Here is a 25644-nt window from a genome sequence, read left to right on the forward strand (position 1 = left end):
GTTGCTGCTCAAGTTCTGTGAGCTCTGAATTGTATCATGGGTTTTTGTCAGTGTCTGATACAGCCCTGGGGGTTCCTAAGGAATGCTGTGGGGCTGCTGAGTAGACACTCTCCACAGTAGGAAATGTCACCCCTGCTGCTACATATGCCAGGGGCAGAAGTTTTTACAGCATTTCCCAAAGTATTGTGTTCCAATGAATATGAAGTCTTGGGTTTATGCCAGTAGCTATGAGGCTTCAGCCAGAGACCATCCTGGGAGCTCTGTATGATAAGTTTACAAACCAAGAGCACCCATGTATTCAAGCACTACTAGATTCTTATATCCAACAACAACAACAAAACAGTTATTGGGAACCTACTGTGGGCCAGGCAATTTGTTCTGAGAATGGATAGATAAGACAAAGCCCCTGCTCATAGGAAGCTTATACTTTGCAAAAGGACAGATATGGACACAAATTACTACTTTGGGGATACTACTAACAGTTGCACCTAAGTTGGTTCATTCTGCTCATGCAAGTTAACTGTTCAGTGAACAGATTTGGCTTTCCACTAACTTCCTTAATATAAATTGTGATAGCTTCTCTTAAAACAGTGCAGAGTAGGCAGGGAGAGGAAGAGTTAAGGCCTAAGCAAGAGACCTGCCCACTAAACAGTGGGGCCCTGCAGGAGAGAGAGAGACAGAGCAAAGGTGGCACAAGAAAGAGGGTCTGAAGATGGCAAATTCAGGCAAGGACTACTGTGGAGGTTTCCAGTTAGGGAAGCAGAGTACAGAAGAAGGTAATCAAGAACATATCCTGTGCTCTGGATTTACATATGAGCCATCATTATCTACACAGCAGATGAGGGCAAGCTAGGAAAATCTAGAGATAGGAGGATGTGTTTGCAGCATCAGCAGCTACTGTAGTCATCTGCACAACAGATGATAACAACAAAAACTTGGGTGGTAAAATAGAAGAAATGAAAGAAGAAGAAGACTTGTAGCACCAATAAACTTTTCAGAACATTTTTGAACCAAGTTTACTGGAAGACTTGACAGCAGAAAAATAAATGTCACACTGTCTCACTTTAAAATCATGTTATATATGACCATTAGCTCATTATGTTGCATTATCACTTTTATTTGATGATATTTGAACTTGAATTATTGTTCAAAATGATCTGAATCTCATATTATGGTACAAAATTGTAGCTCAGTAAAGCAAGGAGATATGGGACTTATATCTTATATATAATGTAATCTTAGCATTTCAGCATTTGGCACAGTACCTTGCAGATGGTCAACTCTCAATCTCAATTTATGTCATTGAATTAAACAGCGTTGAATAGAATGAAAAAGAGTTAAGCAGAATTCCATCAATGGTCTAAAGGGTAATATTTGCACATTATTTTTATAAATTTGTTTTAAGTATCTAGGAAAAAGATGAATGTAAGTTGTTGATGTAAAGTTTGGGTTTATTATGATGTCCAAATTTAATTTCCACCAAAAGTGGAGTCATATATTAATTATTTCTAGTTGTGAGGCCACTTACTAGGCAGCCCTGGGCCATCAACAAGGCATCTCTTACTCCTTTTCTCTTGCTTATTCTAAAGACACATGTAGCATCATATATATTCATTAACATTCTTTTATGAAACATCTTTCAGAAAAGAAAGCCATTTTTATACTGATGACAAGCTGTGGTTGTAATTTTTTCTTTTCCATAATTTTTGCTAGTACCCAGAAAGCAATGACATTAAAATAGACAATTTAAAATAGCAATACATTAGACATCTTTATCTAAATTGCATCCATCTATAAGCACGGATGTATTATGTGTATATCTACAGACACCTTGGTGCATTTTTCATATGTTTTTGGCTGATACTGTACACAATCCCAGATTGGGCAAAATCTCCTGCCCTCTTCATTGTGCACCATATTTTGATGGCTGTTGTCATTGTTTTTGTCAATGGCCAGTACCTAAGAATAATAGGAACACACATTGGACAATCCTAAATACACCACTTATACCTGTAATTTCAACCAGCAGAAGCCATTACTAAAATAGGCTGTGGCAGTTGTTGGAAATTTAAAGCACATTCTCTAGAATGCTCTATTATTCCTGCGGGGAAAAAAAGTTCATCCATCAGTTTTTTGCCTCTTTGAGTCATGCAGATTTTATTTTGGTATTAAAGAAGTTTTTCATCTATTTCATCAGCCAGATTACCCAATAGACATGGGCTCAGTTACTGCAAAGGAGAATAACAAGTCCCTATTATCAACACTGTTCACCTGAAATAGACATATTAATATCTAACAAGAATATATTCCTGACATGAGATAGAAAAGATTATTGGGAGAGCTTTCTCTTTTCTGATTGTAAAATATAAATCTTCAAGGTACTTTCAGGAGATCTGGGGAATGACAAAATTTTTGGAGTTTCAGAATTGAAAAGGAACTTAGAGGTCCCTATTTCCCTGGGTCCAATCCCCAGCCCATTGCAAGAATCTTTTCTGTAGGCTCAGCAACAAATGGGTATTCAGCATTTGGCAGTTCCTGAGTATCTGAGATGTGGTACCCATAGACAGCAGACCATTCCATCTCTTAGAAATCCCTTCCATAATCCGCTTTTCTGTAACTTCCAACTATTAATCCTAGTTCTATTTCCTGAAGCCACTGCAGAATAATACAAGCCCTTCCTCTAGATGACAACTAGTGAATTGCTTGAAGGTGTGATTTACATCACCTCCCCCAAGTTTTCTTTTTCTTTCCCTTAGTTAAAATCTCTATGTTGGCCGGGCACAGTGGCTCGTGCCTGTAATCCCAGCACTTTGGGAGGCCGAAGCAAGGGGTTGTAGGGATCACTTAAGGCCAGGAGTTCAAGATCAGCCTGGGCAACAAAATAGATCTGGTCTCTATAAAAAACAAATTTATAAATTAAAAAAAAATTCTACTTCATTTTATTTTTTCTTTCTTTCCTTTTTGTTTTTGTTTTGTTTTTTGAGACAGAGTCTCAGTCTGTTACCCAGGATGGAATGCAGTGGTGTGATTTCGGCTCCCTGCAACCTCCACCTCCCTGGCTCAAGTGATTCTCCTGCTTCAGCCTCCCAAATAGCTTGGATTACAGGCATGCACTATTGGGTGAAATTCACCCCCGATATTTCACATAGGTTCTTTTCTATTTTCCCTAAGTGTTGGCTGGTCTGAGAAATAAAGGGAAAGAGTACAAAAGGAGAAATTTTAAAGCTGGGTGTCCGGAGGAGACATCACATGTCGGCAGGTTCCGTGATGCCCCCCAAGCCGCAAAACCAGCAGGTTTTTCTTAGTGATTTTCAGAAGGGGAGGGAGTATATGAATAGGGTGTGGATCACAGAGGTCACATGCTTCACAAGGTAATAAAATATCACAAGGCAAATGGAGGCAGGGCGAGATCACAGGACCCAGGTGAAATTAAAAATGCTAATGAAGTATCATGTCCCACTGGGCACGCATTGTCATTGATAACAGGAGACAGGGTTTGAGACAGGGTTTGAGAGCAGACAACCGGTCTGACCAAAATTTATTAGGCGGGAATTTCCTTGTCCTAATAAGCTTGGAAATGCTACAGGAGACCGGGGCTTATTTCATCCCTCCACTACGACCTCAAAAGACAGCCACCCCAAAAGCAGCCATTTCAGAGGCCTCCCCTCAGGGACACATTCTCTTTCTCAGGGATGTTCCTTGCTGAGAAAAAGAATTCAGCGATATTTCTCCCATTTGCTTTTGAAAGAAGAGAAATATGGCTCTGTTCCACCTGGCTCACCAGCAGTCAAAGTTTAAGGTTATCTCTCTTGTTCCCTGAACATTGCTGTTATCCTGTTCTTTTTTCAAGGTGCCCAGATTTCATATTGTTCAAACACACATGCTCTACAAACAATTTGTGCAGTTAATGCAATCATCACAGGGTCCTGAGGCGACATACATCCTCCTCAGCTTATGAAGATGATGGGATTAAGAGATTAAAGTAAAGACAGGCATAGGAAATCACAAGGATATTGATTGGGGAAGTGGTAAGTGTCCATGAAATCTTCACAATTTATGTTCAGAGATTGCAGTAAAGACAGGCATAAGAAATTATAAAAGTATTAATTTGGAGAACTAATAAATGTCCATGAAATCTTCACAATTTATGTTCTTCTGCCATGGCTTCAGCTTGTCCCTCCATTCAGGGTCCCTGACTTCCTGCAACAATGTGCCACCACCCTCAGCTAATTTTTGTATTTTTAGTAGATAGGAGGTTTCACCATGTTGGCAAGGCTGGTCTCAAACACCTGACCTCAAGTGATCCACCCACCTTGGCCTCCCAAAGTGCTGGGATTACAGGCGTGAGCCACCACACCCTGCCTACTTCATTATTTTTCTAAGTGTAGTCCAACTATCCATACCTCAAAAATCACCAGGGGCTTGGCAAATGCAGATTTGTAACCTCATCTCTGATTACATTAGAATTATTCTGTCTTTTTCTCTGCTCCGCATTGGTTACAAGCATCCCCAAACCATACAGTTTAAAAATCATCACACAAATAGAAGTATTCCCAGCTGATCTCTCCTTACTAAACATCCGTGGTTCTCACTTGAGATGCATCAGAATCACCTGGAGTGCTCATGATAACACAGATTGCTGGACTCCATCTTTCAGAAACTCTGTGTAAGTCATTTTCTGATAGATCCAACTCAAGAGTTTTCATGTTTAACCAATTCTCAGTGATACTGATGCTGCTGATTTTAAGACCACACTTTGAAAACCACTGCCCTAGACGTACCAATTCTCTCCACTTCCTCCACGGTGAATGTCAAGAGCACACAAATGTCACAGCTGAGAGGCTGCTGTCCAATTAGGTCCTCACATTTCTGCAACCACCCGTTGAACTGTATAGTATAAGAGTCCATTTTTGTTTGTTTTGTTCCATTTGTTCCCATAGCTGTTTATAATTAAATTTATTACATATTGCATTTAAGTACTTTATTAAAATAAACCTGTTGAAATTTGAGTATAAAAAGAAAAAGATATTTCTGTGAAAACTAAGCTGAACACAAAAAGACTTGATAAAGTAAAGATGTCTTAAATGTTGCTAGCAAATTAAATCTGAGTGACACTTAAAATGGGAAAGTGAGCTTCTAATGTTGTCCCATTTAATAATTTCCTGTTCTTTCATCCTCCTGTTTGCTCACTTCGTACATGTGCTCCAGTTCATCAATAGGCCTCATAATCATAACCAAACACAATATTTGAGATATGGCCCAGCCAGCATATACTATAACTTTTAAAATCTAACCTAAAAATTGCATCAGCTTCCCCACTGTAGCCCCCAATCAGAGCAACATGTAATGTCATTTGGGGCTTAAAATAAAATACTTTAAAAATTGGATTTTTTTTCTCATGTGCTGAGATTACATGTCCCTAATTTTGTGTTTTGCTGCTAGGTTTCTTTGTTCATTGTTTACTTATTCACTTTAGTGTACATTGGCTCTTTACCCTTCTTTCTACTAAATTTATCTTGTGAGTTATAGCTCATTTTTATAGCTTTACATAATTTTTTGAAGTATTTCTTTGTTACTCTGTCTTTAAACCAAAGTTATCATATGTAGATCATACATACATTTTATCAGAATTTCATCAGTTTAATCATTCAAATTACTGATTAAAATGCCATAAGGAACAGAGAGGAAGACAGAATTCCACTGCCCTAATAGCACACTTTGAAGGTAATTGTTTGTTTAGTTATGAAGCACATCTTTCTCTTTTTCAATCACAGAGATACTGCAAATACTGCTGCATGCCTTACTTAGCCGAAGATCTTTTGTTTAAAGTAAGTTTCTGTGCTCAAATCTGGTAAACTCCTTTTAAAAATGAATAAATGAGCATCTCTATGACAGACAAAAATGTAATATAGGGTCTACAGGGAGTTCCTTGCAAACATAATGTCGTAAGAGCAACACACCATTAGAAGAATGAGGGAGGGACTTAGGCACTTTTAACAAAAGAAATACAAACAGTAAATTGATATATGAGAAAACAAAAAAGAAAACCTATTGTTATTAATACCCAAGTAAAATTCAGAAAGCAGCACAATCACTTTTTCCTCCAAATAGATTTGTTTTGTTAATATGATAACATCTAGTATTAGAAAGGGGTTAAGAAAATAGGTGATCTCATACAGTGTTCATAAAAGTCTGAATTGCTATCACTTTTGTCGAATAGAATTTGACAGAATGTGCCAGAAGGTCAAAAATCTCTCACTTTGAATCAGTAATTCAAGTTCTAGTAGTTTAATCCTAAAAAAAAACCCAGGTGTTCCCACATATAAAAAATATGTGTTGCATTATATAATTGTCAAATATAGAACACAATCTCAAAGTACAACAATTGTGAATTTCTTAACTATATCAAGACATATCTACTGTTGGAATGTTATACAAATATTAAAAATTATGTTTTAAAGCATTGGCTTTTGTTTCTTTTAATGATACCCATATTTGACACATTTTAAAAAAAATATTAATTTTTCTATTGTTCCTTGCAGAGAAGGGCTAATCCCTAGGCAGTGTGCCCAGAGTAGCCACATTTGATCGACACATACATGTGTTTGTGCGTATTCGTGTGTGTGTGTGTACATATATATGGTTACTGTGTAAACTGTATTTGTGTGTGTTTATATGTACATAGAACTGAAATAACAATACATTCCCTTATGTGCAATGCAATCTGATTTTTAAAATGTATTCTGTACTTAATTTTTTTCTAAATGTTGGTTGCATCTTTCTAAATTGATTTCCTTACCAACTAATGCATTTAGTTGGTAAAACAATATTATTTTTGAAGAAACATCCATAACATGGGTAATTGAACAAAATGTAATCTCTTTAATATACATGTTACTCAGAATATGACATAGTACCATGCACAGTATAATTTCAGTTTTGTAAAAAAAATTTTAAACATGTATCTGTGTATAAAAAGGTAGAAGGACATAATAGAATGTAAATGATCATATTTAAAGTAATATTTATTTCTTCTCTTTTTTCTATGTTTTCTTCATTTTCTTTAGTGAACATATACTGGTTTTATTATGGAAAAATATTTTTAAGAAAATGAAAGTATTTGGCTATACTTATTCTTTCTCAATTCTCTTAGGAAGCTAGTGACCAGTACTTAAATGTATATGTGTTCATAAGCTATCTCTTTTTAGTACATAATACTAGAATATTTTTCAGCATTCAACGTTAAATATGACAGTTTCAAAACTAACTACAGAATCCTCTTCCTCTTATCCTTTCCATCTTAAATCTCAAGAATGCGAGCTTATATTTAACATTCTAGGAACTCACCCACTCTCCACAGTTTTATAAAAATTATTCACTGTGTTTCAGTAAACTCACTTGTAAGTTTACCTGGAAGAACTTATTTCATTTAAATCGTGCAAAAGCTTCCCAAACACCTAGCCTAGCTTGAATTCCTTCTTAGCACCTGCCTACTTGAAAATATTCTGATTCTATTAGTCAATCTGTTAACATTTAGTGTGTGACCAGTGACCTCCATCCCTCTCTCCACCATGTCTCTCCTCCCCCAAATTAAAAGTTAATTTTCCCAAGACTTTGGAATCTCATTACCCTGATTTCTAGAAGTTTATTCCATTAATGAGATTTGCAGCCAAGGAGCTCAACTCTTGCAAATAATCAAGTACTTATTTGGAGAATGCTATAATGTTAATGTTGTTTAACAGCTGTCCGTTATCACTGCATCACGCCAGATGACTTACAAAATCATGTAAGAAGGCATATGAAAGCACTAATGTAGGTTCTACCAGCAAGAAGAATTCAAAGAGGGAACTGGCAGAGTTTAGGGATAGTTAGAAGTCTTCAGCAAGGACATAGATAAGAAGTTCATCTTTGAAGAGTGGATAGGGTCTGAACAGGTACATGCACAAACAGGTGACTAGCGGAGAGAGCAGCAGGCACAAAGGACAGCCAAAGAACCACTTCGTGGGTAACAGTAAAGAGTCTGAAACGCCATGGAACCCAGGTAGTGAAGGATTTGGAAATCCAGGCAAAGATGTTTATATTTATAAGTGAAATGGGAATTTTCAACATGAGAGTAAAATAACAAACATCTAGCATCCCTTAGTTTAGACTCTGCTAAGAGCACTCCCTATCCCTTGTTCAATAAGTGGAAAAAGGCATTTTTCAACATGAGAGTAAAATAACAAACAGATAACATCCTTTAGCTCAGACTCTCCTAAAAACATCCCCTATCTCTGATCCAATAGCACCTCATTTTACCACCATATGGTCAGCTCTTTTTATTAACATAGCTGTGGGGTTGAGCATCTGGTGAGACAGTTGGATCACATAAACCAGTGGAAAGGCAATGACAAGATTTTACCTTTCTTATTCCCAGTCCCTCTCCATAGTCTCTGCAGCCTACAAGGCACTCAAGAATATCCATCTGAGTCTACAGCAACATATGGGAGAGACTCGGAGGCAGTGGCTGGAGACAAACAAGCAGGAATTGCAAAAGGATAGCGAAAATGGAGGTTAAATTTTTTTTTTTTTTTTTGAGACGGAGTCTTACTCTGTCGCCCAGGCTGGAGCGCAGTGGAGAAATCTCGGCTCACTGCAAGCTCCACTTCCCGGGTTCACGCCATTCTCCTGCCTCAGCCTCCTGATTTACTGGGACTACAGCCCACCACCACGCCTGGCTAATTCTTTTTGTATTTTTTTGTAGAGATGGGGCTTCACTGTGTTAGCCAGGATGGTCTCAATCTCCTGACCTTGTGATCTGCCTGCCTCCGCCTCCCGAAGTGCTGGGATTACACACATGAACCACCGCGCCCGGCCTCAAAAAAAATCTAAAAGATGCTGATAACTTTCTATTCTTCTCTGTAATCTGTTTCATAGCCACCCTCTAAAAATCTGCCCCTTTATTTCTGCTCAATCTCTTCAGTGTCCTGTAGACTAGAAAAGACTACTGTGTTTTTTTGTTTTGTTTTGTTTTTTGGGTTTTTTTCGAGACAGTTTCGCTTTTGTAGCCCAGGCTGGAGTGCAATGGCGCAATCTTGGCTCACTGCAACCTCCGCCTCCCGGGTTCAAGTGATTATCTTGCCTCAGCCTCCCGAGTAGCTGGGATCACAGGCACCTGCCACGACACTCGGCTAATTTTTTTATTTTTATTTTTTATTTTTTTTAGTAGAGACAGGGTTTCACCATGTTGGCCAGGCTGGTCTTGAACTCCTGACCTCAGGTGATCCGCCCACCTCGGCCTCCCAAAGTGCTGAGATTACAGGCATGAATCACCGCACCTGGCCATTCTGTGTGTTTTTATGACAGCAATAAAATAAGTGGGCTTAGTAACTCAAGCAAACATAGCTTCTCTCTATTTCCTTTGTGAAGAAGGGATTGCAGGAGAAGAATGTAGGAAGTTGCTTCCATCTCCCTAATGCCCGGGGCTCTCAGGCTATAGCTAAGAGCCTGGCCTTTATCAGTTCCTACTGCCTCAGAGCTCCTTACCATCAACTTTCTGTTACTACTTTAAGACCAAGAACGATTTTTTTTTTTTTTTTTTTTTTTTTTTTTTTTTTTTTGAGACAGAGTCTCACTCTGTCACGCAGACTGGAGTGCAGTGGCGCAATCTCGGCTCACTGCAACCTCTGTCTCCTGGGTTCAAGCAGTTCTCCTGTCTCAGCCTCCTGGGTAGCTGGGATTACAGGCATGCACCACCATGCCCTGCTATTTTTTTTTTTTTTTTAAAGTAGAGACGGGGTTTTGCCATGTTGACCACGCTGGTCTCAAACTCATGACTGCAAGTGATCCACCCACCTCAATCTCCCAAGGTACTAGGTTTACAAGCATGAGCCACCGCGCCCAGGCCACGAATGATGTTTTTAAAGTCAGTTAAAATTTATACCTTTGATAGCTCACTTGGAAAAGTTAAGGACAAATACATAAGCTGTTATTTTTGTTTTGAGAGTGTTGTCCCTAATTATAACAAAATCTCTACAAACCATTTAGGACAGAAAGGAATTGGTTTGGTGGAGGGGAAGTTTTATTGTGACACACTAGAGAACTCTCTTTGTTTATGTAATTATTGTATTATAGACTAGGATGATGCTCTCTGTTCACTTACGTGCCAGCTGAAGTCTCAGGTTTATTTTGTCCTGAAACTGATTATATGCTTCTTTTTCTAGCATATTTCCGTTAACTAGATATTATGAAATCTTACAGGATTTTGCATTTTTGTTATGTTCTGAGTATATTTGTCTTTCTCTATAGATTTCTGTTTCCACTATAATCTGTTTCCTTTAGAATCTGACAGGAAGAGTTTAAATCACATAACACATATGTAATCATTGGGTTAAAAATAAGTATTATTCTCATAGAATTATTGAATTATTGTAAGCAATTTGGTTTTTTAAAAGTGCCATTGATAGGGTTTGTTAGCCCTTTTAATTTCTGGAATGAAGACTTTAAAACTTAGCTATAAAAATTTCTCAGATTTGGTCGGGCACAGTGTCTCATACCTGTAACCCTAGCACTTTGGGAGACTGAGCTGGGAGGATCACTTGAGCCCAGGAGTTTGAGATCAGACTGGATGACATAATGAGACCTCATCTCCACTAAAAATAAAAAATCAGCGAGGCGTGGCAGTGCACACCTGTGGTCTCACCTACTCGGGAGGCTGAGGCAGGAGGATCACTTGAGCCTGGGAGGTCAAAGCTGCAGTGAGTCATGGTCACACCACTGTACTCCGACCTGAGTGATAGAGCAAGACCCTCTCTCGAAAAATTTTAAAACTAGTTTTAAAAAACCATTTCTCAGATTCTTCAATTTGGAAAAATTGGGAAGAGATCATTGGCAGGGGCTGGTTCCATACAGCATCCAAGGAACTGCCCTGAAAATGATTGTTCCAAAATGGCTGACATGCAAATATCATACCATGTGTACTTCCCTGGAAGTTATCATGTTCTTTTTAACTTAATACATTGCAATAGAGTGAGCAACCAAAAGCATACACACAATCTTTTCTTTGTGCACTAGAGTAGGGCTTATGCATTTTCCTTTCCAGTATGTGAATAAGGCAGGATTTGCACATGGTTTACAAATAGATCTAAGTGTAAATCTTCCAATCCAGATGGCCTATTGGGCATCCATGCTGTCTGCTTTGACCTCAGTGCTGCACTTAAGATTTTTTTTTTTTTTTGAGACGGAGTCTCACTCTATTGCCCAGGCTGGAGTGCAATGGCATGATCTCGGCTCACTGCAACCTCCACCTCCCAGGTTCAAGCGATTCTCCTGCCTCAGCCTCCCGAGTAGCCGGGATTACAGGTGACCGCCACCACGCCCGGCTAATTTTTGTATATTTAGTAGAGACAGGGTTTCACCATGTTAACCAGGCTGGTCTTGAACTTCTGACCTCAAGTGATCCAGCTGCCTCGGCCTCCCAAAGTGCTGGGATTACAGGTGTGGGTCACCACGCCCAGCCCAAGATCTGTTAACTGTTAGTTGTACCCACATTTGCCTTTTAGTTGTCTCAATATACAAAACAAATATCCTTATTGCACATTTGATAAATCTATACCACATACAGAGGTTTTGTTTGTTTGTTGAGACAGAGTCTCACTCTGTCACCCAGGATGAGTGCAGGGGCGCAATCTCACCTCACTGCAACCTCCACCTCCTGGGTTCAAGCAATTCTCCCTGCCTCAGCCTCCTGAGTAGTTGAGATTGCAGGCACCTGCCACCACACCTGGCTAATTTTTGTATCTTTAGTAGAGATGGGGTTTCACCATGTTGGCCAGACTGGTCTCGAATTCCTGACCTCAGGTGATCCGCCAGCCTTGGCCTCCCAAAGTGCGGGGATTACAGGCCTGAGCCACCTCGCCTGGTCCACACAGAGTTTTGTTGTTAAAATACACCTGTATGTTTTCTCATTTTTGCCCACTGTTATGCTAATATCACAAAGACCCGGGTTTACTGTGGGCCTGTATTTCTCTCTGGGCTTCTGTGAAAAAGTGTTTTTTAATTATTTCCTGGGACAAGAGCTTGTCGGGCTTAACTTGCATCATCCAATTTTTAATGAAGTCCATATCTAGCCAAGTAGTAGTGGCTTTGAGGATTTGAGGATATTTGAAAAAATAAAAACAAAACCATAGAAAGAGAACCATGTTTTTTTTATATAAATTGATAAAGACAACAGTAGATGTCATCGTTCAAATAAAAAAATGACTGTATCTGAGTTTCAAATGGCTTCCAATTTCAATATAACTATTTCACTCTTTTTCTTTCTTTTTTTTTTGTTTTTTTTTGAGACAGAGTCTCACTCTGTCACCCAGGTTGGAGTGCAGTGGTGCGATCTCGACTCACTGCAACCTCTGCCTCCCGGATTCAAGCGATTCTCCTGCCTCAGCCTCCTTAGTAGCTGGGACTACAGGCACGCACCACCATGCCCAGCTAATTTTTGTATTTTTAGTAGGTATGAGGTTTCACCATGTTGGCCAGGATAGTCTCGATCTCTTGACCTCATGATCCACCTGCCTTGGCCTCCCAAAGTGCTGGGATTACAAGTGTCAGCCACCACACCCGGCCCACTCTTCTTCCCAGAATTTTGAACCAAATCACATTAATCTGTAGTTTTAAAAGAAACAGTTTTATATTAGCATCTTTCCCCTAGTCTTCTACTATATAAGAATTCATTCCTGTGCCTCAACCAACATGTACTGATGTGTACCTTCCTTCATCCCACAAAGAGTAAGCACTTTTTTTTTTTGAGACAGAATCTCACTCTGTAGCCCAGGCTGGAGTGCAGTGGCCTATCTTGGCTCACTGCAACCTCTGCATCCCAGGTTCAAATGATTCTCCCACCTCCCGAGTAGCTGGGACTACAGGTGTGCCCCGCCACACCCAGCTGATTTTTGTATTTTTAGTAGAGATGGGGTTTCACCATGTTGGCCAGGCTGGTCTTGAACTCCTGGCCTCAAGTGATCCACCCGCCTCGGCCTCCCAAAGCGCTGGGATTACAAGCATGAGCCACCATGCCCAGCCAAGTAAGCACTTTTTAAATATAAATCGTTCAGTCTCAGAATAGGTATATATGCACATGTGTATACAATTCTATTCATAGCACGGAGACTACAGTAGCAAACACAGGAAATAGCATCGTATTGAAGAACTGAATCGTTTTTATTTCAACATCATTTGATTAGCTTATTGCCCAGGATTGGGATGGAAAAGCAGTATGATTTTAGCTTTTAATTTATAACTTTCTGTCCTTCTCAGAGTCAGAATAGTGACTCTGGGTTTGGGTATCTTAATGAAGAGAGCATATAATGATAGTATTAATAATTATAATGATAGTATAATAAGGTAATAGCCAACATAAACTGAGTGCACAAAATGATCCATAAGTAGTTTTAAGCAATTTACTTGTATCAGTCTTCAGAACAAGATTTGAAAATAAGTACTATTATTATCCTCATTTTACAAATGAGGAAATAGGCATAGAAGTGGAGGCAGCATTTCAGTCCATTATAGTCAGCTGTAACAAAATGCCATAAACTGGGTGGGTAGCTTATAAGCAAAATCAATTTCTCTCTCACAGTTCTAGAAGCTGAGAAGTCCAAGATAAGATACTGGCAGATTCAGTGTCCGATGAGGGCCCCCTTCCTGGTTCATAGACGCCATCTTCCTACTGTGTCCTCACCTGGTGGGAGGGGCAAACAAGCTTCCTTCGGCCTCTTTTATAAGAGCACTAGGCCTGACGTGGTGGTTCATGTCTGTTATCCCAGCACTTTGGGAGGCCGAGGCAGGTGGATCACTTGAGGTCAGGAGTTTGGGACCATGCTGGCCAAAATGGCAAAAGCTGGCTCTACTAAAAGTACAAAATTAGCCGGGCGTGGTGGTGCATGCCTGTAATCCCAGCTACTCAGGAGGCTGAGGTAGGAGAACTGCTTGAACCCAGCGACTCAAGCGATTTGAGGCCCTCCAAAGGTAGGGGCCTTTGGAGGCAGAGGTTGCAGTGACCTGAGATTGCACCATTGCACTCCAGCCTGGGCAACAGAGTGAGACTGTCACACACACACACACACACACACACACACACACACACCACTAATCCCATTAATGAGAGCTTCACCCTCATACCTGGTCACTCTGCAAAGCCCCCACCTCCTAATAGCATCACACTGGGGAGTAAGCTTTCAGCACGTGAGCTTTGAGGGGGACAGACAGTCAGACCAGAGCAGGCAGGAGTGCATATTTTATTTATAAAGCAGGGTCTCTTGTTAATAAACTGTTTTCTCTTTTATTGTTGTTTCTCCCATAAAGTGAATAAACATAAGCCTAGTGGGAAATGCCAACATTAAACTTTTATATCAGCCGGGCACAGTGGCTCACACCTGTAATCCCAGCACTTTGGGAGGCCGAGGCGGGTGGATCACGAGGTCAAGAGATCGAGACCATCCTGGCCAACATGGTGAAACCCCATCTGTACTAAAAATACAAAAATTAGCCGGGCATGGTGGCAGGTGCCTGTAGTCACAGCTACTCTGGAGGCTGAGGCAGGAGAATCGCTTGAATCCGGGAGGTGGAGGTTGCAGTGAGCTGAGATTTCACCACTGCACTTCAGCCTGACGACGGAGTGAGACTCCGTCTCAAAAAAAACAAAACAAAACAAAAACCACTTTAATATCTTCTACTCTCAGTTGCTGAAAGCTAAGTTGTGGACCCTTTTTCCCAATTAAGAAAAAACTAAGAGAAAATGGTGCATGATTTTCATTGCTGCTGTTCATATCAGCAAAAGGGCCCTTATCAGTAATTATATGGTGTGTAAAGAAAGGTTGATTATGGAATTATTAATCTTTTCTTAAACATATTGTCTTTTTCCAAAAACGTGGCTGCTATGAACTGAATATTTGTGATCCCTCCCCACTCAAGTTCACATGTTAAATCCTAATCTCAAGGGTGATGGTATTAGGAGACAGGGCCTTTGGAAGGTAATTAGATCATGAAGGTGAAGCCCTTATGAACAGGAGCCTTTATCAGATAGGTCCCAGGGAGCTTATTTCCTTCTTCCATTATCTCAGGACACAATGAGAATGCACCATTGATGAACCAAGGAGAAGGCCCTCACTAGACAAAGAATCTATAAGTGTCTAGATCTTGGACTTACCAGGCCTATAAGAAATAAATTTCTGTTGTTTATAAGCCACTTAGTCTATGGTTTTCTGTTATAGCAGCCCAAACAGACTAAGGCAATGGCCATGAGTGATGATGTATCTCCCATCACCGCTGACCCCTTTCTAAAACTGAGCCGCATTAGGTAGCAAATCAAGAGTATTGCTATGACTAATTTATTACTAAAATATATGTTTCCAATTTTTTATTTTTACTTATTTTATCTTCTGAGATGTACAAAAATTCATTAAATAACTGGCCCATGTAATTTTATAATAGAACATATAAAATAAGACATGAAATGAAAACCACCAGTTTTGTATTCTGATCAAACATTTCAAATTTCTTTTTGAGGTGGAGTCTCGCTTTTGTCACCCAGGCTGGAGTGTAGTGGCAAAATCTCGGCTCACTGCAGCCTCCGTGTCCTGGGTTCAAGTGATTCTCCTGAGTAGCTGGGATTATAGGTGCCCGCCAGCACACCCAGCTTATTTTTGTACTTTTAGTAGAGACAGAGTTTCGCCATGTTGGCCAGGCTGGTCTCGAACTCCTGACCTCAGGTGATCTGCCCACCTCAGCCTCCCAAAGTGCTAGGATTACAGGCATGAGCCACTGCGCCCGGCCTCAAATTTCTTATCTCTCTAGAGTACTTGTAATTAACAGCAACAGTGTTGACTTACAAGATTTCTAAAACATAAGTATATGCTTCATGTAATCGTATGATATGTGGAATCAGAATAGATCAGATTTTGTCTTGGATTAGGGTTGGAAGAAGTCAGGTAGGAAAGAACAGGAAGACGTCAGCAGCTGGAAATGGAATAAGTAGACTTTTATCTTCAGATGTATAATTGGCACCTTTTTATCCATTATTATGTAAGATAGGGGAAAGACTCAATCTTGAGTTTCATGAATCACACCCTCAAAAACTGCATTTTATTTAATTAAATCATATCCTCTACATTTCTAATATTTATAAATGTGACATTAATTTCAGCCATTGAACAAGAATGCACTCACATTAATATCTTTCAGAGCAGCTTACTAAGATTCGTTGTAACATGTTTATAATCAGTTGGGAATCTAGGTGTTGCTTCATTGCTAAGCCTTGATGGAGCATTTATGGATATGTTTTATGATTTGCTAATCTGTGCTGTGAAACCATCAGTCTGTTTGCAGTGGGGAGGAAGGATTTGGGAGGGGTAGGAGGGTGGAGGGAGGGAGGATAGTTTTGTTTGACGTGTCAGCGGAGGGAGGGGGCGGGAAGGCAGGTTGGTCTTGAGGTTTGAACTAAGATGGACTTAAAGGGTTCAGTTTTGACCCTTGCACAAAAATCAGCGACAGTAAATAGTTGCTACTACTAAGCAGGTTTTCAGTGATCATACTTGATTTTCTTTCTTTTTTCTTGTTTTGTATATTTTCTCAGGGGAAATCTCTCACGTCCAAGAGGTTAACAAGCCTTGTTCAGTCTTACTAAATGGATCATCTTGTAGCATGAATGCAGACTGGAGTCACTGCACACACTTTGTAGCTCGCTGTTGTGACCTGGAGCAGAGGACATTAGAACAAGATGTTGCATGAGCAAAGGACCTAAATTGTTATTTTTGTGTGTACATTCCATCTCCAATGGACTCTTCCATCTCAATGCCTCCATTCCAAATTGTTGTCTGCTTTCTTTCTCCTTCTACTACGCTGGATCTGTGTCTTTTCCTTTTTAACAAGTTCAAGTGAAGTAAAACCTTTTTTTCCTTCTTTCTCTCTCTCTCTCTCTCTCAAAGCTTCAGCTAGACACACAGTTCACTGAAAATTCAGTCAGTCAAAAACTGGAAGAATTGTAAAAGAAAAAAGTATATATCAATAAGTATACCTATGGCTTCACATTTATTAAACAATAAATTCACACAGAAAGTTTCATTTCACCAATGTGTCCACAGTCAGAAACAAACTCATGTCTTCGTCTGCTGTCTGTACATTCTCCGTTAATGTTTCTTGCATTTATTTTTATACCATATTTAAAGAAGAAACACCTTTTACTCCAAATGTATTAAAGTTGATCCCTTCTCTGTAAATTTGTGTATGTTTATATTGTTGTTTTATCTTTCATTAAAAGATGCAGAATCTCATTGCTTTTGTAACTTTTGACTTCCATGCTAACTAAAAAGGAAAATGCTGAGAAATCCACAACCCACTACCGCGAGTTAAATTTAGATTGTCACCTTAAAATTTATTTCAGGGTTTCAAGACAAACTTGGATAGTGCAGAAGCCAGGGGCAGATGGAAATATCTTTTGGAGGCTTACCTGAGACTTGGTAGATTCTTTTTCTCCCGTGGAAGAACAACACAAATTGAAATTCCACATTTTCAAAGCTATTTAAAAGGCCTTTCTGCCTCATGATGAATGTTTGAATTAAGCTTGAGTGTGACTTATTAAATCAGGTACTGATTTGTTCTTTAAAACTCAATTCTGAAAATATCATAGCTCAGTGCCTCTTAACTTTTTGGAGGTTACAGATTATTTTGAGAATACAGTCACCTCTTGGCATCCCTGGGAAATTGGTTCCTGGACCTCCTCAGATACCAAAATCCACAGATGCTCAAGTCACTAATATAAAATGGTGTAGTGTTTGCATATAACCTACGTAAATCCTCCCACATACTAAGTCATCTCTAGATTATTGTAACATCTAATACAATGTAAATGCTATTAGTTGTTATACTGTATTTTTAATTAATACAACTTTAATTGTTGCATTATTATTTTTATTGTTGGAAGGTTGCTTGAATCTAAAGCTATGGAAACTGTGGACGTGGAGGGCCGACTGTGTGGTGTAATTAGTAAAATTTAGTGACGCTTACTAAGTACCTGCCACTTCATTGAGAGTTTTCCATGCCCTCAGAATTCTCACATTTAATCATCACAACAGTCCTATAAGATCATTTCTGCAATTTTGAGAACACTGAAGCACAGAGCGGTTAAGTAACTTGTTTGAAGTCACCTAGCTAAGTAGTGGATTGGGATTATACAGGAGGAAAAAAATCTTTTGCTTCTACCCTTCTAGGTTCTTAGCTGTGGCTCTGTAACAACAACAGAAAAGCATACAAATTTATGTAACACATGTATTTTGTACCAGGTGCGGTGGCTCATGCCTCTAATCCCAGCACTTTGGGAGGCTGAGGCGGGTGGATCATCTGAGGTCAGGAGTTCAAGACCAGCCTGGCCAACATGGTGAAACCCCGTCTCTACTAAAAATACAAAAATTAGCTAGGCGTGGTTGTGGGCACCTGTGATCCCAGCTACTTGGGAGTCTGAGGCATGAGAATCACTTGAACCCAGGAGGCAGAGATTGCAGTGAGCTGAGATCGTGCCATTGCACTCCAGCCTTCGCTACAAGAGCGAAACTCCATCTCAAAAAAAAAAGTATTATGTGACATGAGAGATTTCATTAAGAAATGAATACCTTAAAAAATGATTAAACCTGAGTGTTTTCTTATACTAGGTTTGATGAAGAGTTGTGGGAAAATGTGATAGGGCAGAGGGGTAGGCGCTAAGGGCAGTAAATCGGGGGAAACTGAGCAAGGCCAGTTCATTCAGATTCCCTTCAGCAACCCTCCATCTTCAGGGAGAAGAATGCTCCATTTCTCTGGGTATAGGGAGAGCATCTCTCACAGGAGGGTCTTATGACCTGCTTCAAGGGAAGGCCAGAGAGTCCTTCCTGAACCTGCCATTTCTCAACTTCAGCTTAAAATACTCAATATGCCAAGGTACCGTATTTTGGAATAGAACTCACAAACCCCATCATCATATAAATCTAGGCAGTCTGACTGCAAGGCACACTATACTGCCCACCTATCCATTATACCACAAACTTCTTTTGATAAAAATTATGTGAAAATTTACATAAACTCACAGTTGTACTGAATTTTAGGACATTCACAGACTAATCTCTGTAGCTCATCCATGGACCCCCAAGTAAACAATATGACTCACTGTAAGGGCTGGATCAGTGGCAAAAAAGGGTTACCCAGCCAGGAGATGGGCCTGACGTGTCTGCTTTTGCATAAACCAAGGCATTGCAGACTCTGGTTATTTAAAAAAGAAACCAAGTTATTAATGCCTGTTACTTACTGTAGATAAATTTAAATTCTGAAAAAATTTATTATCATTGGTGATAAATCAGCAGTGGAGTCTGTTGGTTATTTAATAAAACTGTCACAAAATGGAAGAGACTTGATAGGAGAAATTTGTATATAAGCTATAATCTAAACTGTAAACATGTTTTTTTAATAAAAAAGAAGAATCCATAAAATGCAAATAAATTAAATTGATAGATTTTATCCCTCAAAATGACTTAATTCAGGACAGTCTTGGACAGACAGCACTGAAGTTAGGTTAAAAGTCTAGTTAGTAGAAACATTCTTTTAAGGAAAACAATCATCCTATAAGAAGAATATGGTGTTTAAACAATAAGCCTTGCACAAATACAATTGGTTATTTCAGTGGTTATCTTTCACAAGCTATCAGTCCTTAGAAGTCCGTCCTTCCTGGTAATTCCGAATCATGGAAAAATTCGTCCCTATTGCCATTTTCAATCGTAGAAAAAGACGGCAGAAAAGAGAAACCCCAAGTCAAGAATTCCTAATTTAAAAAGTTACTCAAGTTACTCAAGCCTAATGACCATTTAATGTGGTCTAGACACGACTCACATACAAAGCAAGAGTATTTCAGGAGAAGCACAGAAAAGTTTTGGAGTTCCTTGCAGTTCACTCCAGTAAGCCCTTGGCATCTGCCACCCACCCCATGCTAAAACCATTTGATCTATAAGGCATAGAATAAAAATCTCTCAAGTTTCTATTTAATAAAATTGTTTTTAAGTTTTTTTTTAACTTTGAGAACATCATCAAAAAAGTTCTCCTCCAATAAACCAGAGTTTCTACACTCACGTTGCAGAGCTATTTTCATCCTCTAAATTGCATTGGCCCAATTCTCCTCTGAGCGATGTTACAATAATGTGTTCCATGGATCTGCACAGGATTTTCTGCTTGAATCAAAATAATAGAAATATGGCCAGCAACCTTATCTAAGCTGTGTCCGAAAATAAATGAAGGCAGAAACCCTCTCTCTTCGTAATGAGCGCGTGAGACTTGATCTTGCTACTCAGGACTCACAGCTGTGCCCTTGGTTCTCCTGGTTGACTGCTCGCTTCTCTTTACATGATGATTTATGAATAATTCTTGTCTACTGAGAGAGGCAAGTCTTGGCTGCTAGCACGAATTTAGTCTAGCTGCATGCACGGATTGTCTCCACACAGAAGATTCTGTGTCCTTAAATACACATTTGAAAGAGCACATTGAATATTTAGTTGTTTTACTGTTGTCTGTAACTACCTCTTTGCACATTTTAGTAGCCCTCTAAAACGTCAGCAGGAAACAGCCAAAGCTACCAATCCATTCCCTACGCCATTTTAAGAAATAGTGCATAATAATGAAGACTTTAAAGAGCATAAAGAATAAAGAGGAACTACATTCATGTATTACACACACGCACACAAAAATAGGTATCTTATACATTTTATTGTACAACCATACATTTGTACTTTTTATTGAAAACGTTGTGCTCTAGAACTCATTTTTTAAGAGACATCAAATTATGTATCAAACATAAGATGCTTCCATTTAAAAATCAGATTAGAAGAAAAACTTGCAGATGCCCTTAGATATTTTGAGGAGTTTCTGGAGCTGAAATGTGTAATGTGTTTGCAACTTCATTTTCAAAAAGGTCATTAGAGGCTGGGTAGACATGAATACTTCTTGATTAAAAAATTGATTAACAGGCATTGTGGAAAGGAGGCGGCAGCGTCCCGGGCGGGTGGGAGATGCACCAGAGGCAGTGGTGGCGGCGGTAAGTCCTCCCGGCCGCTCACAGCGCTGTGGAGCAGCGTTCCCAGCCTGGCCTCGGACCACGGTGCCCCTCCTCGAGGCCTCCCGTCAGCATCCTCCAGGTTTCTCGTCCGCCCGCCTCTCCCCCGCGCGCTGGCCGGCCTGGCTGCTCTCTCCGGCCCCAACGGAGGGGAGGGCTGGGCCAGCAGGCCGGTGGGGCAGGCTGGTGACGATGCAGAACTTCTGCGCTCCCCACAACTGCACGCGGAAGAGCACGCAGTCCGACCTGGCCGCCTTCAGATTGCCGAGGGACCCGGCCAGGCACCAGAAGTGGGTGAATTGTAGGAGAGGAGACTTAGAAGATAAAACACCTGATCAGCTAAATAAACATGATCAATGAGGTGCCAAACATTTTGAGCCGTCCAGGGTCTGTAGAACTGGTCCTTAGAGGACAGATCTATGAGATAATGCGATACCAACAATATTTGCTCTTACTGGTCATTTGAACAACCCACCTAGTAGACCCAGAAAACGAATAAAAGAATTGTTGATGAAACTTCTGAACAGGAACAAAAACATACAGAAACCAACAACAGCAATGCCCAGAACCCCAGTAAAGAAGGGGGTGAAGGGCCAGATGAGGACATTTTACCTCTAACCCTTGAAGAGAAGGAAAACAAAGGATACCTAAAATCTCTGTTTGAAATCTTGATTCTGATGGGAAAGCAAAACATACCTCTGGATGGACAGGGGGCCGATGAAATCCCAGAAGGTCTCTTTACTCCAGATAACGTTCAAGCCGTGCTGGAGTGCTGGATAAATTCTGGTCAAGAGGTCCTGAGAAAGCAGTTTGAGACAATAGCAGTTAACACGTTGTTTTATTAAAAAACACAGCAGAGGCAGATGCTAGAGATCTGTGAGAGCTGCATTCGGGAAGAAACTCTCAGGGAAGTGAGAGACTCACACTTCTTTTCCATTATAACTGACGATGTAGCAGACATGGCAGGGGAAGGGCACCTACCTGTGTTGGTGAGATTTGTTGATGAGTCTTGGTGAGGTTTGTTGATGAGTCTCAAAACATAAAGGGAATTTGTAGGCTTCTTGCCTTATGAAGCTGATGCAGAAGTTTTGGCTGTGAAATTTCACACTATGATAGCTGAGAACTGGGGATTAAATATGGAGTATTGTCATGGCCAAGCTTACGTTTTGTCTACTGGATTTTCTTCCAAAATGAAAGTTGTTGCTTCTAGACTTTTAGAGAAATAGCCCCAAGTTATCTACCCACTCTGCTCTTCCTGTATCTTAAATATGTGGTTGGTAAAATCAGTACCTGTTATGGGAGTATCTGTTGCATTAGGAACAATTGAGGGAGTTTGTTCTTTTTTTCCATCAATCACCACAACTGCTTTTAGAATTTGACAATGTAATTTCTGTTCTTTTGCAGAACAGTAAAGAAAGGGGCAAAGAACTGAAGGAACTCTGCCATTCTCAGTGGACAGGCAGGCATGATGCTTTTGAAATTTTAGTGGAACTTCTGCAAGCATCTGTTTTATGTTTAGATGATATAAATAGTGACACAAATATTAGATGGAATAACTGTGTAGCTGGCCGAGCATTTGTACTCTGCAGTGCAGTAACAGATTTTGATTTCATTGTTACTATTGTTGTTCTTAAAAATGTCCTGTCTTTTACAAGAGCCTTTGGGAAAAATCTCCAGGGGCAAACCTTTGATGTCTTCTTTGCAGCCAGTAGCTTGACTGCAGTACTGCATTCACTCAATGAAGTGATGGAGAATATTGAAGTTTATCAGGAATTTTGGTTTGAGGAAGCCACAAATTTGGCAACCAAACTTGATATTCAAATGAAACTCCCTGGGAAATTTTGCAGAGCTTACCAGGGTAACCTGGAATCTCAGCTAACCTCTGAGAGTTACTATAAAGAAATCCTAAGTGTCCCAACAGTGGAGCACATTATTCAGGAACTTAAAGATAGAACCTCAGAACAGCACCTCAAAGCTCTTAAATGCTTATCACTGGTACCCTCAGTCATGGGACAACTCAAATTCAATACATCGGAGGAACAGCATGCTGACATGTATAGAAATGACTTACCCAATCCCGACATGCTCTCAGCCGAGCTTCATTGTTGGAGAATCAAATGGAAACGGGGAAAGACATAGAGCTTCTGTCCACCATTTATGAAGCCCTCCACCTGCCTGACATCAAGTTTTTTCCTAACGTGTATGCTAAATGACCTATTGCCAAAGGTCCTGTGTATTCCTTCTGTGATGAAGGTTGAGAATGAGCAGTATGAAAATGGATGAAAGCATCTTAAAGCATACTTGAGGAACGCTTTGACAGACCAAAGGTCAAGTAACTTGGCTTAGAGTAACATAAATTTTGATATAAAACATGACCTGGATTTATTGGTGGACACATATATTAAACTCACAGATAATTCAGAAACCATGGAAAATACCTAAGAGACTTTTAAAAATAGTCTTCCTTATATTTGATATTTGGAAGGAAAGCCATAAGGTGTATGTAGGCCTTAATCACTTAATATCTTTGCCTATAGGACTCCATTGAATACATTAGCCATTGATAATCTACCTGTTTAAATGGCCCGTTTGAACCCTCATGCTTTGAAGACCTGTCTATTCTTCCAGAACAGAACATTGAAAGTGTCATCTTTCACTTCCGCATGATCTCTGCGGGTGGCACTCTGCAATTGTTTAAGTCATTTGAGACACAGCATTTATTATCACTGTGGATCTCTTGTCCTTGGGTGTTGAGTCACCAATTCTTTGAAGAAACATATTTTGAAGAGGTATGAGAGGAAGGAATACATTTTATAAAATGTTACAGTGAAGCCCACAATTGACCTTTGACTAATAGGAGTTTTAAGTATGTTAAAAATCTATACTGGACAGTTACAAGAAATTACCAGAGAAAGAGAAGCTTGTGAGCTCACCAAACGAGGATTTCAGGGTAGATTTTTATCTTTCACAAATGAACTTAAAGGAACAAATGACAGTTAAAGTTTGAATGGAACAGCCTGCTGTTGTTCCACATCTAGTTGTTGCTGTTTATATTCCTTTGTGGAGCCTACATCTTCCTAAGCTTTTTAGTAAGTATATGGTGAACACCTCTGTTTCATGGTTAAGACAGAATCAGAGGCTATGGATACTGACAACTGATTTATCTTTTTTTTTCTGTCTTTTTTCATGACTCTTACCTACTGCCTCATCTTGATTTATAAGCAAAACCCGGAAAACCTACAAATATAAGTGTTTTGGCTTATCTAGAAAGATATGGAAAATATTGCAGTTATTTTTTGGTGAAGAAAATAAACTATAATTTATATCAATCTAAATAAAATGCAAATTTTGTTTTAAAAAGTTGATTAATAAATCTTGATATCTTAATCAGATTATAGGACCTTAATCATTTCACATTCATTGGGAAATAAAGCCGAGCATGTTTGATATCTTTTAAAGGTAATATCATCTTCCTCCAGTATTGGTTGAAAGGCTGAAGATAATGTAAATCATCAAGCACAGTGCTTGATACATAATGGATAAAGCAATGTTTATCTTACCTGCTTCCTTTCTTTTTCTCCAAAAGGTCATCGTTGCAGAAAGATAAAAGAAATATCCACACATCTTTCCTACCTGGGTGGGGTCAAGGATGAAGTTTAGGAGGCCAAAGTTGAGTGGTGCGGATCAGGATTCCAGAGATCACAGGAAACACCTAGAGCACAGTCAGATATGGTGGTGGGTTGGAAACCGATCAATTAGAGTCCATAAAGCACCAGGATGAAAAAGGTGACCAAAAGGTGATAATGAGCTAAGTCAAGGACACAGCATCCTTGAAGAACTGGAGTCTGGAAACTCCACTTCTAGAAGGCAAAGGCAGAGGTTGTTTTGAAGACATCTACAGCCTCATGCTATGGTGTGAATGTCAGCGTCCTCCAAGACTCATGTTGAAGATGGGGTATTTTAAGAGGTGGCTGAGTTATATTTGCTCTTCTGTCTTGAATGGAATAACTCATTCACAGATTAGTAGACTAATGGGTTATCACAGGAGTGGGTCTGTTATAAAAGCCAGTTTGGCATTTTCTTGTCCTCTTGCCATGTGACACCCTGAGCTGCCTTAGGACCCTGCAGAGAGTCCCCACCGGCAAGAAGGTCCCTATCAGATGCAACCCCTCAACCTTGGACTTCCTAACCTCCAAAACTGTAAGAAATAAATATCTTTTCTTTGTAAATAACCCAGTCTCGTGCATTCAGTTACAGCAACACAAAACAGACTAGGACGTGTAGAATGGAAAATCCTATGGGAACCTAGCCATTATGAGCTGGAGGTGAAGAAGAGAGTAGATGACAGAGATTGATAACGTAGCAGGGATGAAATCATCCCATCTTTCCCAGTCCAGGGTGTCCAAAGCTATTTTTGTCTGGCTCCAAAAGTATTTTTGTCCTACAAGTATAGGAACTTCTCTCGCCACCCTCTGCACCCACACACACCAAGTTTCCAGCAGTCTCCTGGACTACACAGGGAAGGGGTACTCATAACCCCATAGAAA

At 39.8% G+C, this 25644-nt stretch overlaps 1 protein-coding gene and 1 pseudogene across 6 annotated transcripts in view; both read left to right on the top strand.

Moving 5' to 3' along the window:
- Positions 1-17303, top strand: part of RGS7 (regulator of G protein signaling 7) — a 610179-nt gene extending 592876 nt beyond the window's left edge. For 4 of the 6 annotated variants that reach the window (XM_054560931.2, XM_054560953.2, XM_054560947.2 and 1 more), the window contains one exon: positions 16607-17099. Coding sequence is in view for 2 of the 6 variants with exons in the window: in XM_024235701.3 (XP_024091469.1) it covers positions 16607-16657 (51 nt within the window). In the remaining 4 variants the exon portion in view is untranslated. Of the gene's footprint in view, positions 1-16606 lie in introns of all 6 variants that reach the window. The other 2 variants (XM_024235701.3, XM_063724502.1) reach the window with 1 other exon arrangement.
- Positions 17304-21064: 3761 nt separating this feature from the next.
- On the top strand, positions 21065-25329 carry LOC100457986 (52 kDa repressor of the inhibitor of the protein kinase-like; annotated as a pseudogene).
- Positions 25330-25644: the final 315 nt, after the last annotated feature.

The sequence above is a fragment of the Pongo abelii genome, chromosome 1 (genome assembly GCF_028885655.2).
Source record: "Pongo abelii isolate AG06213 chromosome 1, NHGRI_mPonAbe1-v2.0_pri, whole genome shotgun sequence".
NCBI classification, from domain to species: domain Eukaryota; kingdom Metazoa; phylum Chordata; class Mammalia; order Primates; family Hominidae; genus Pongo; species Pongo abelii.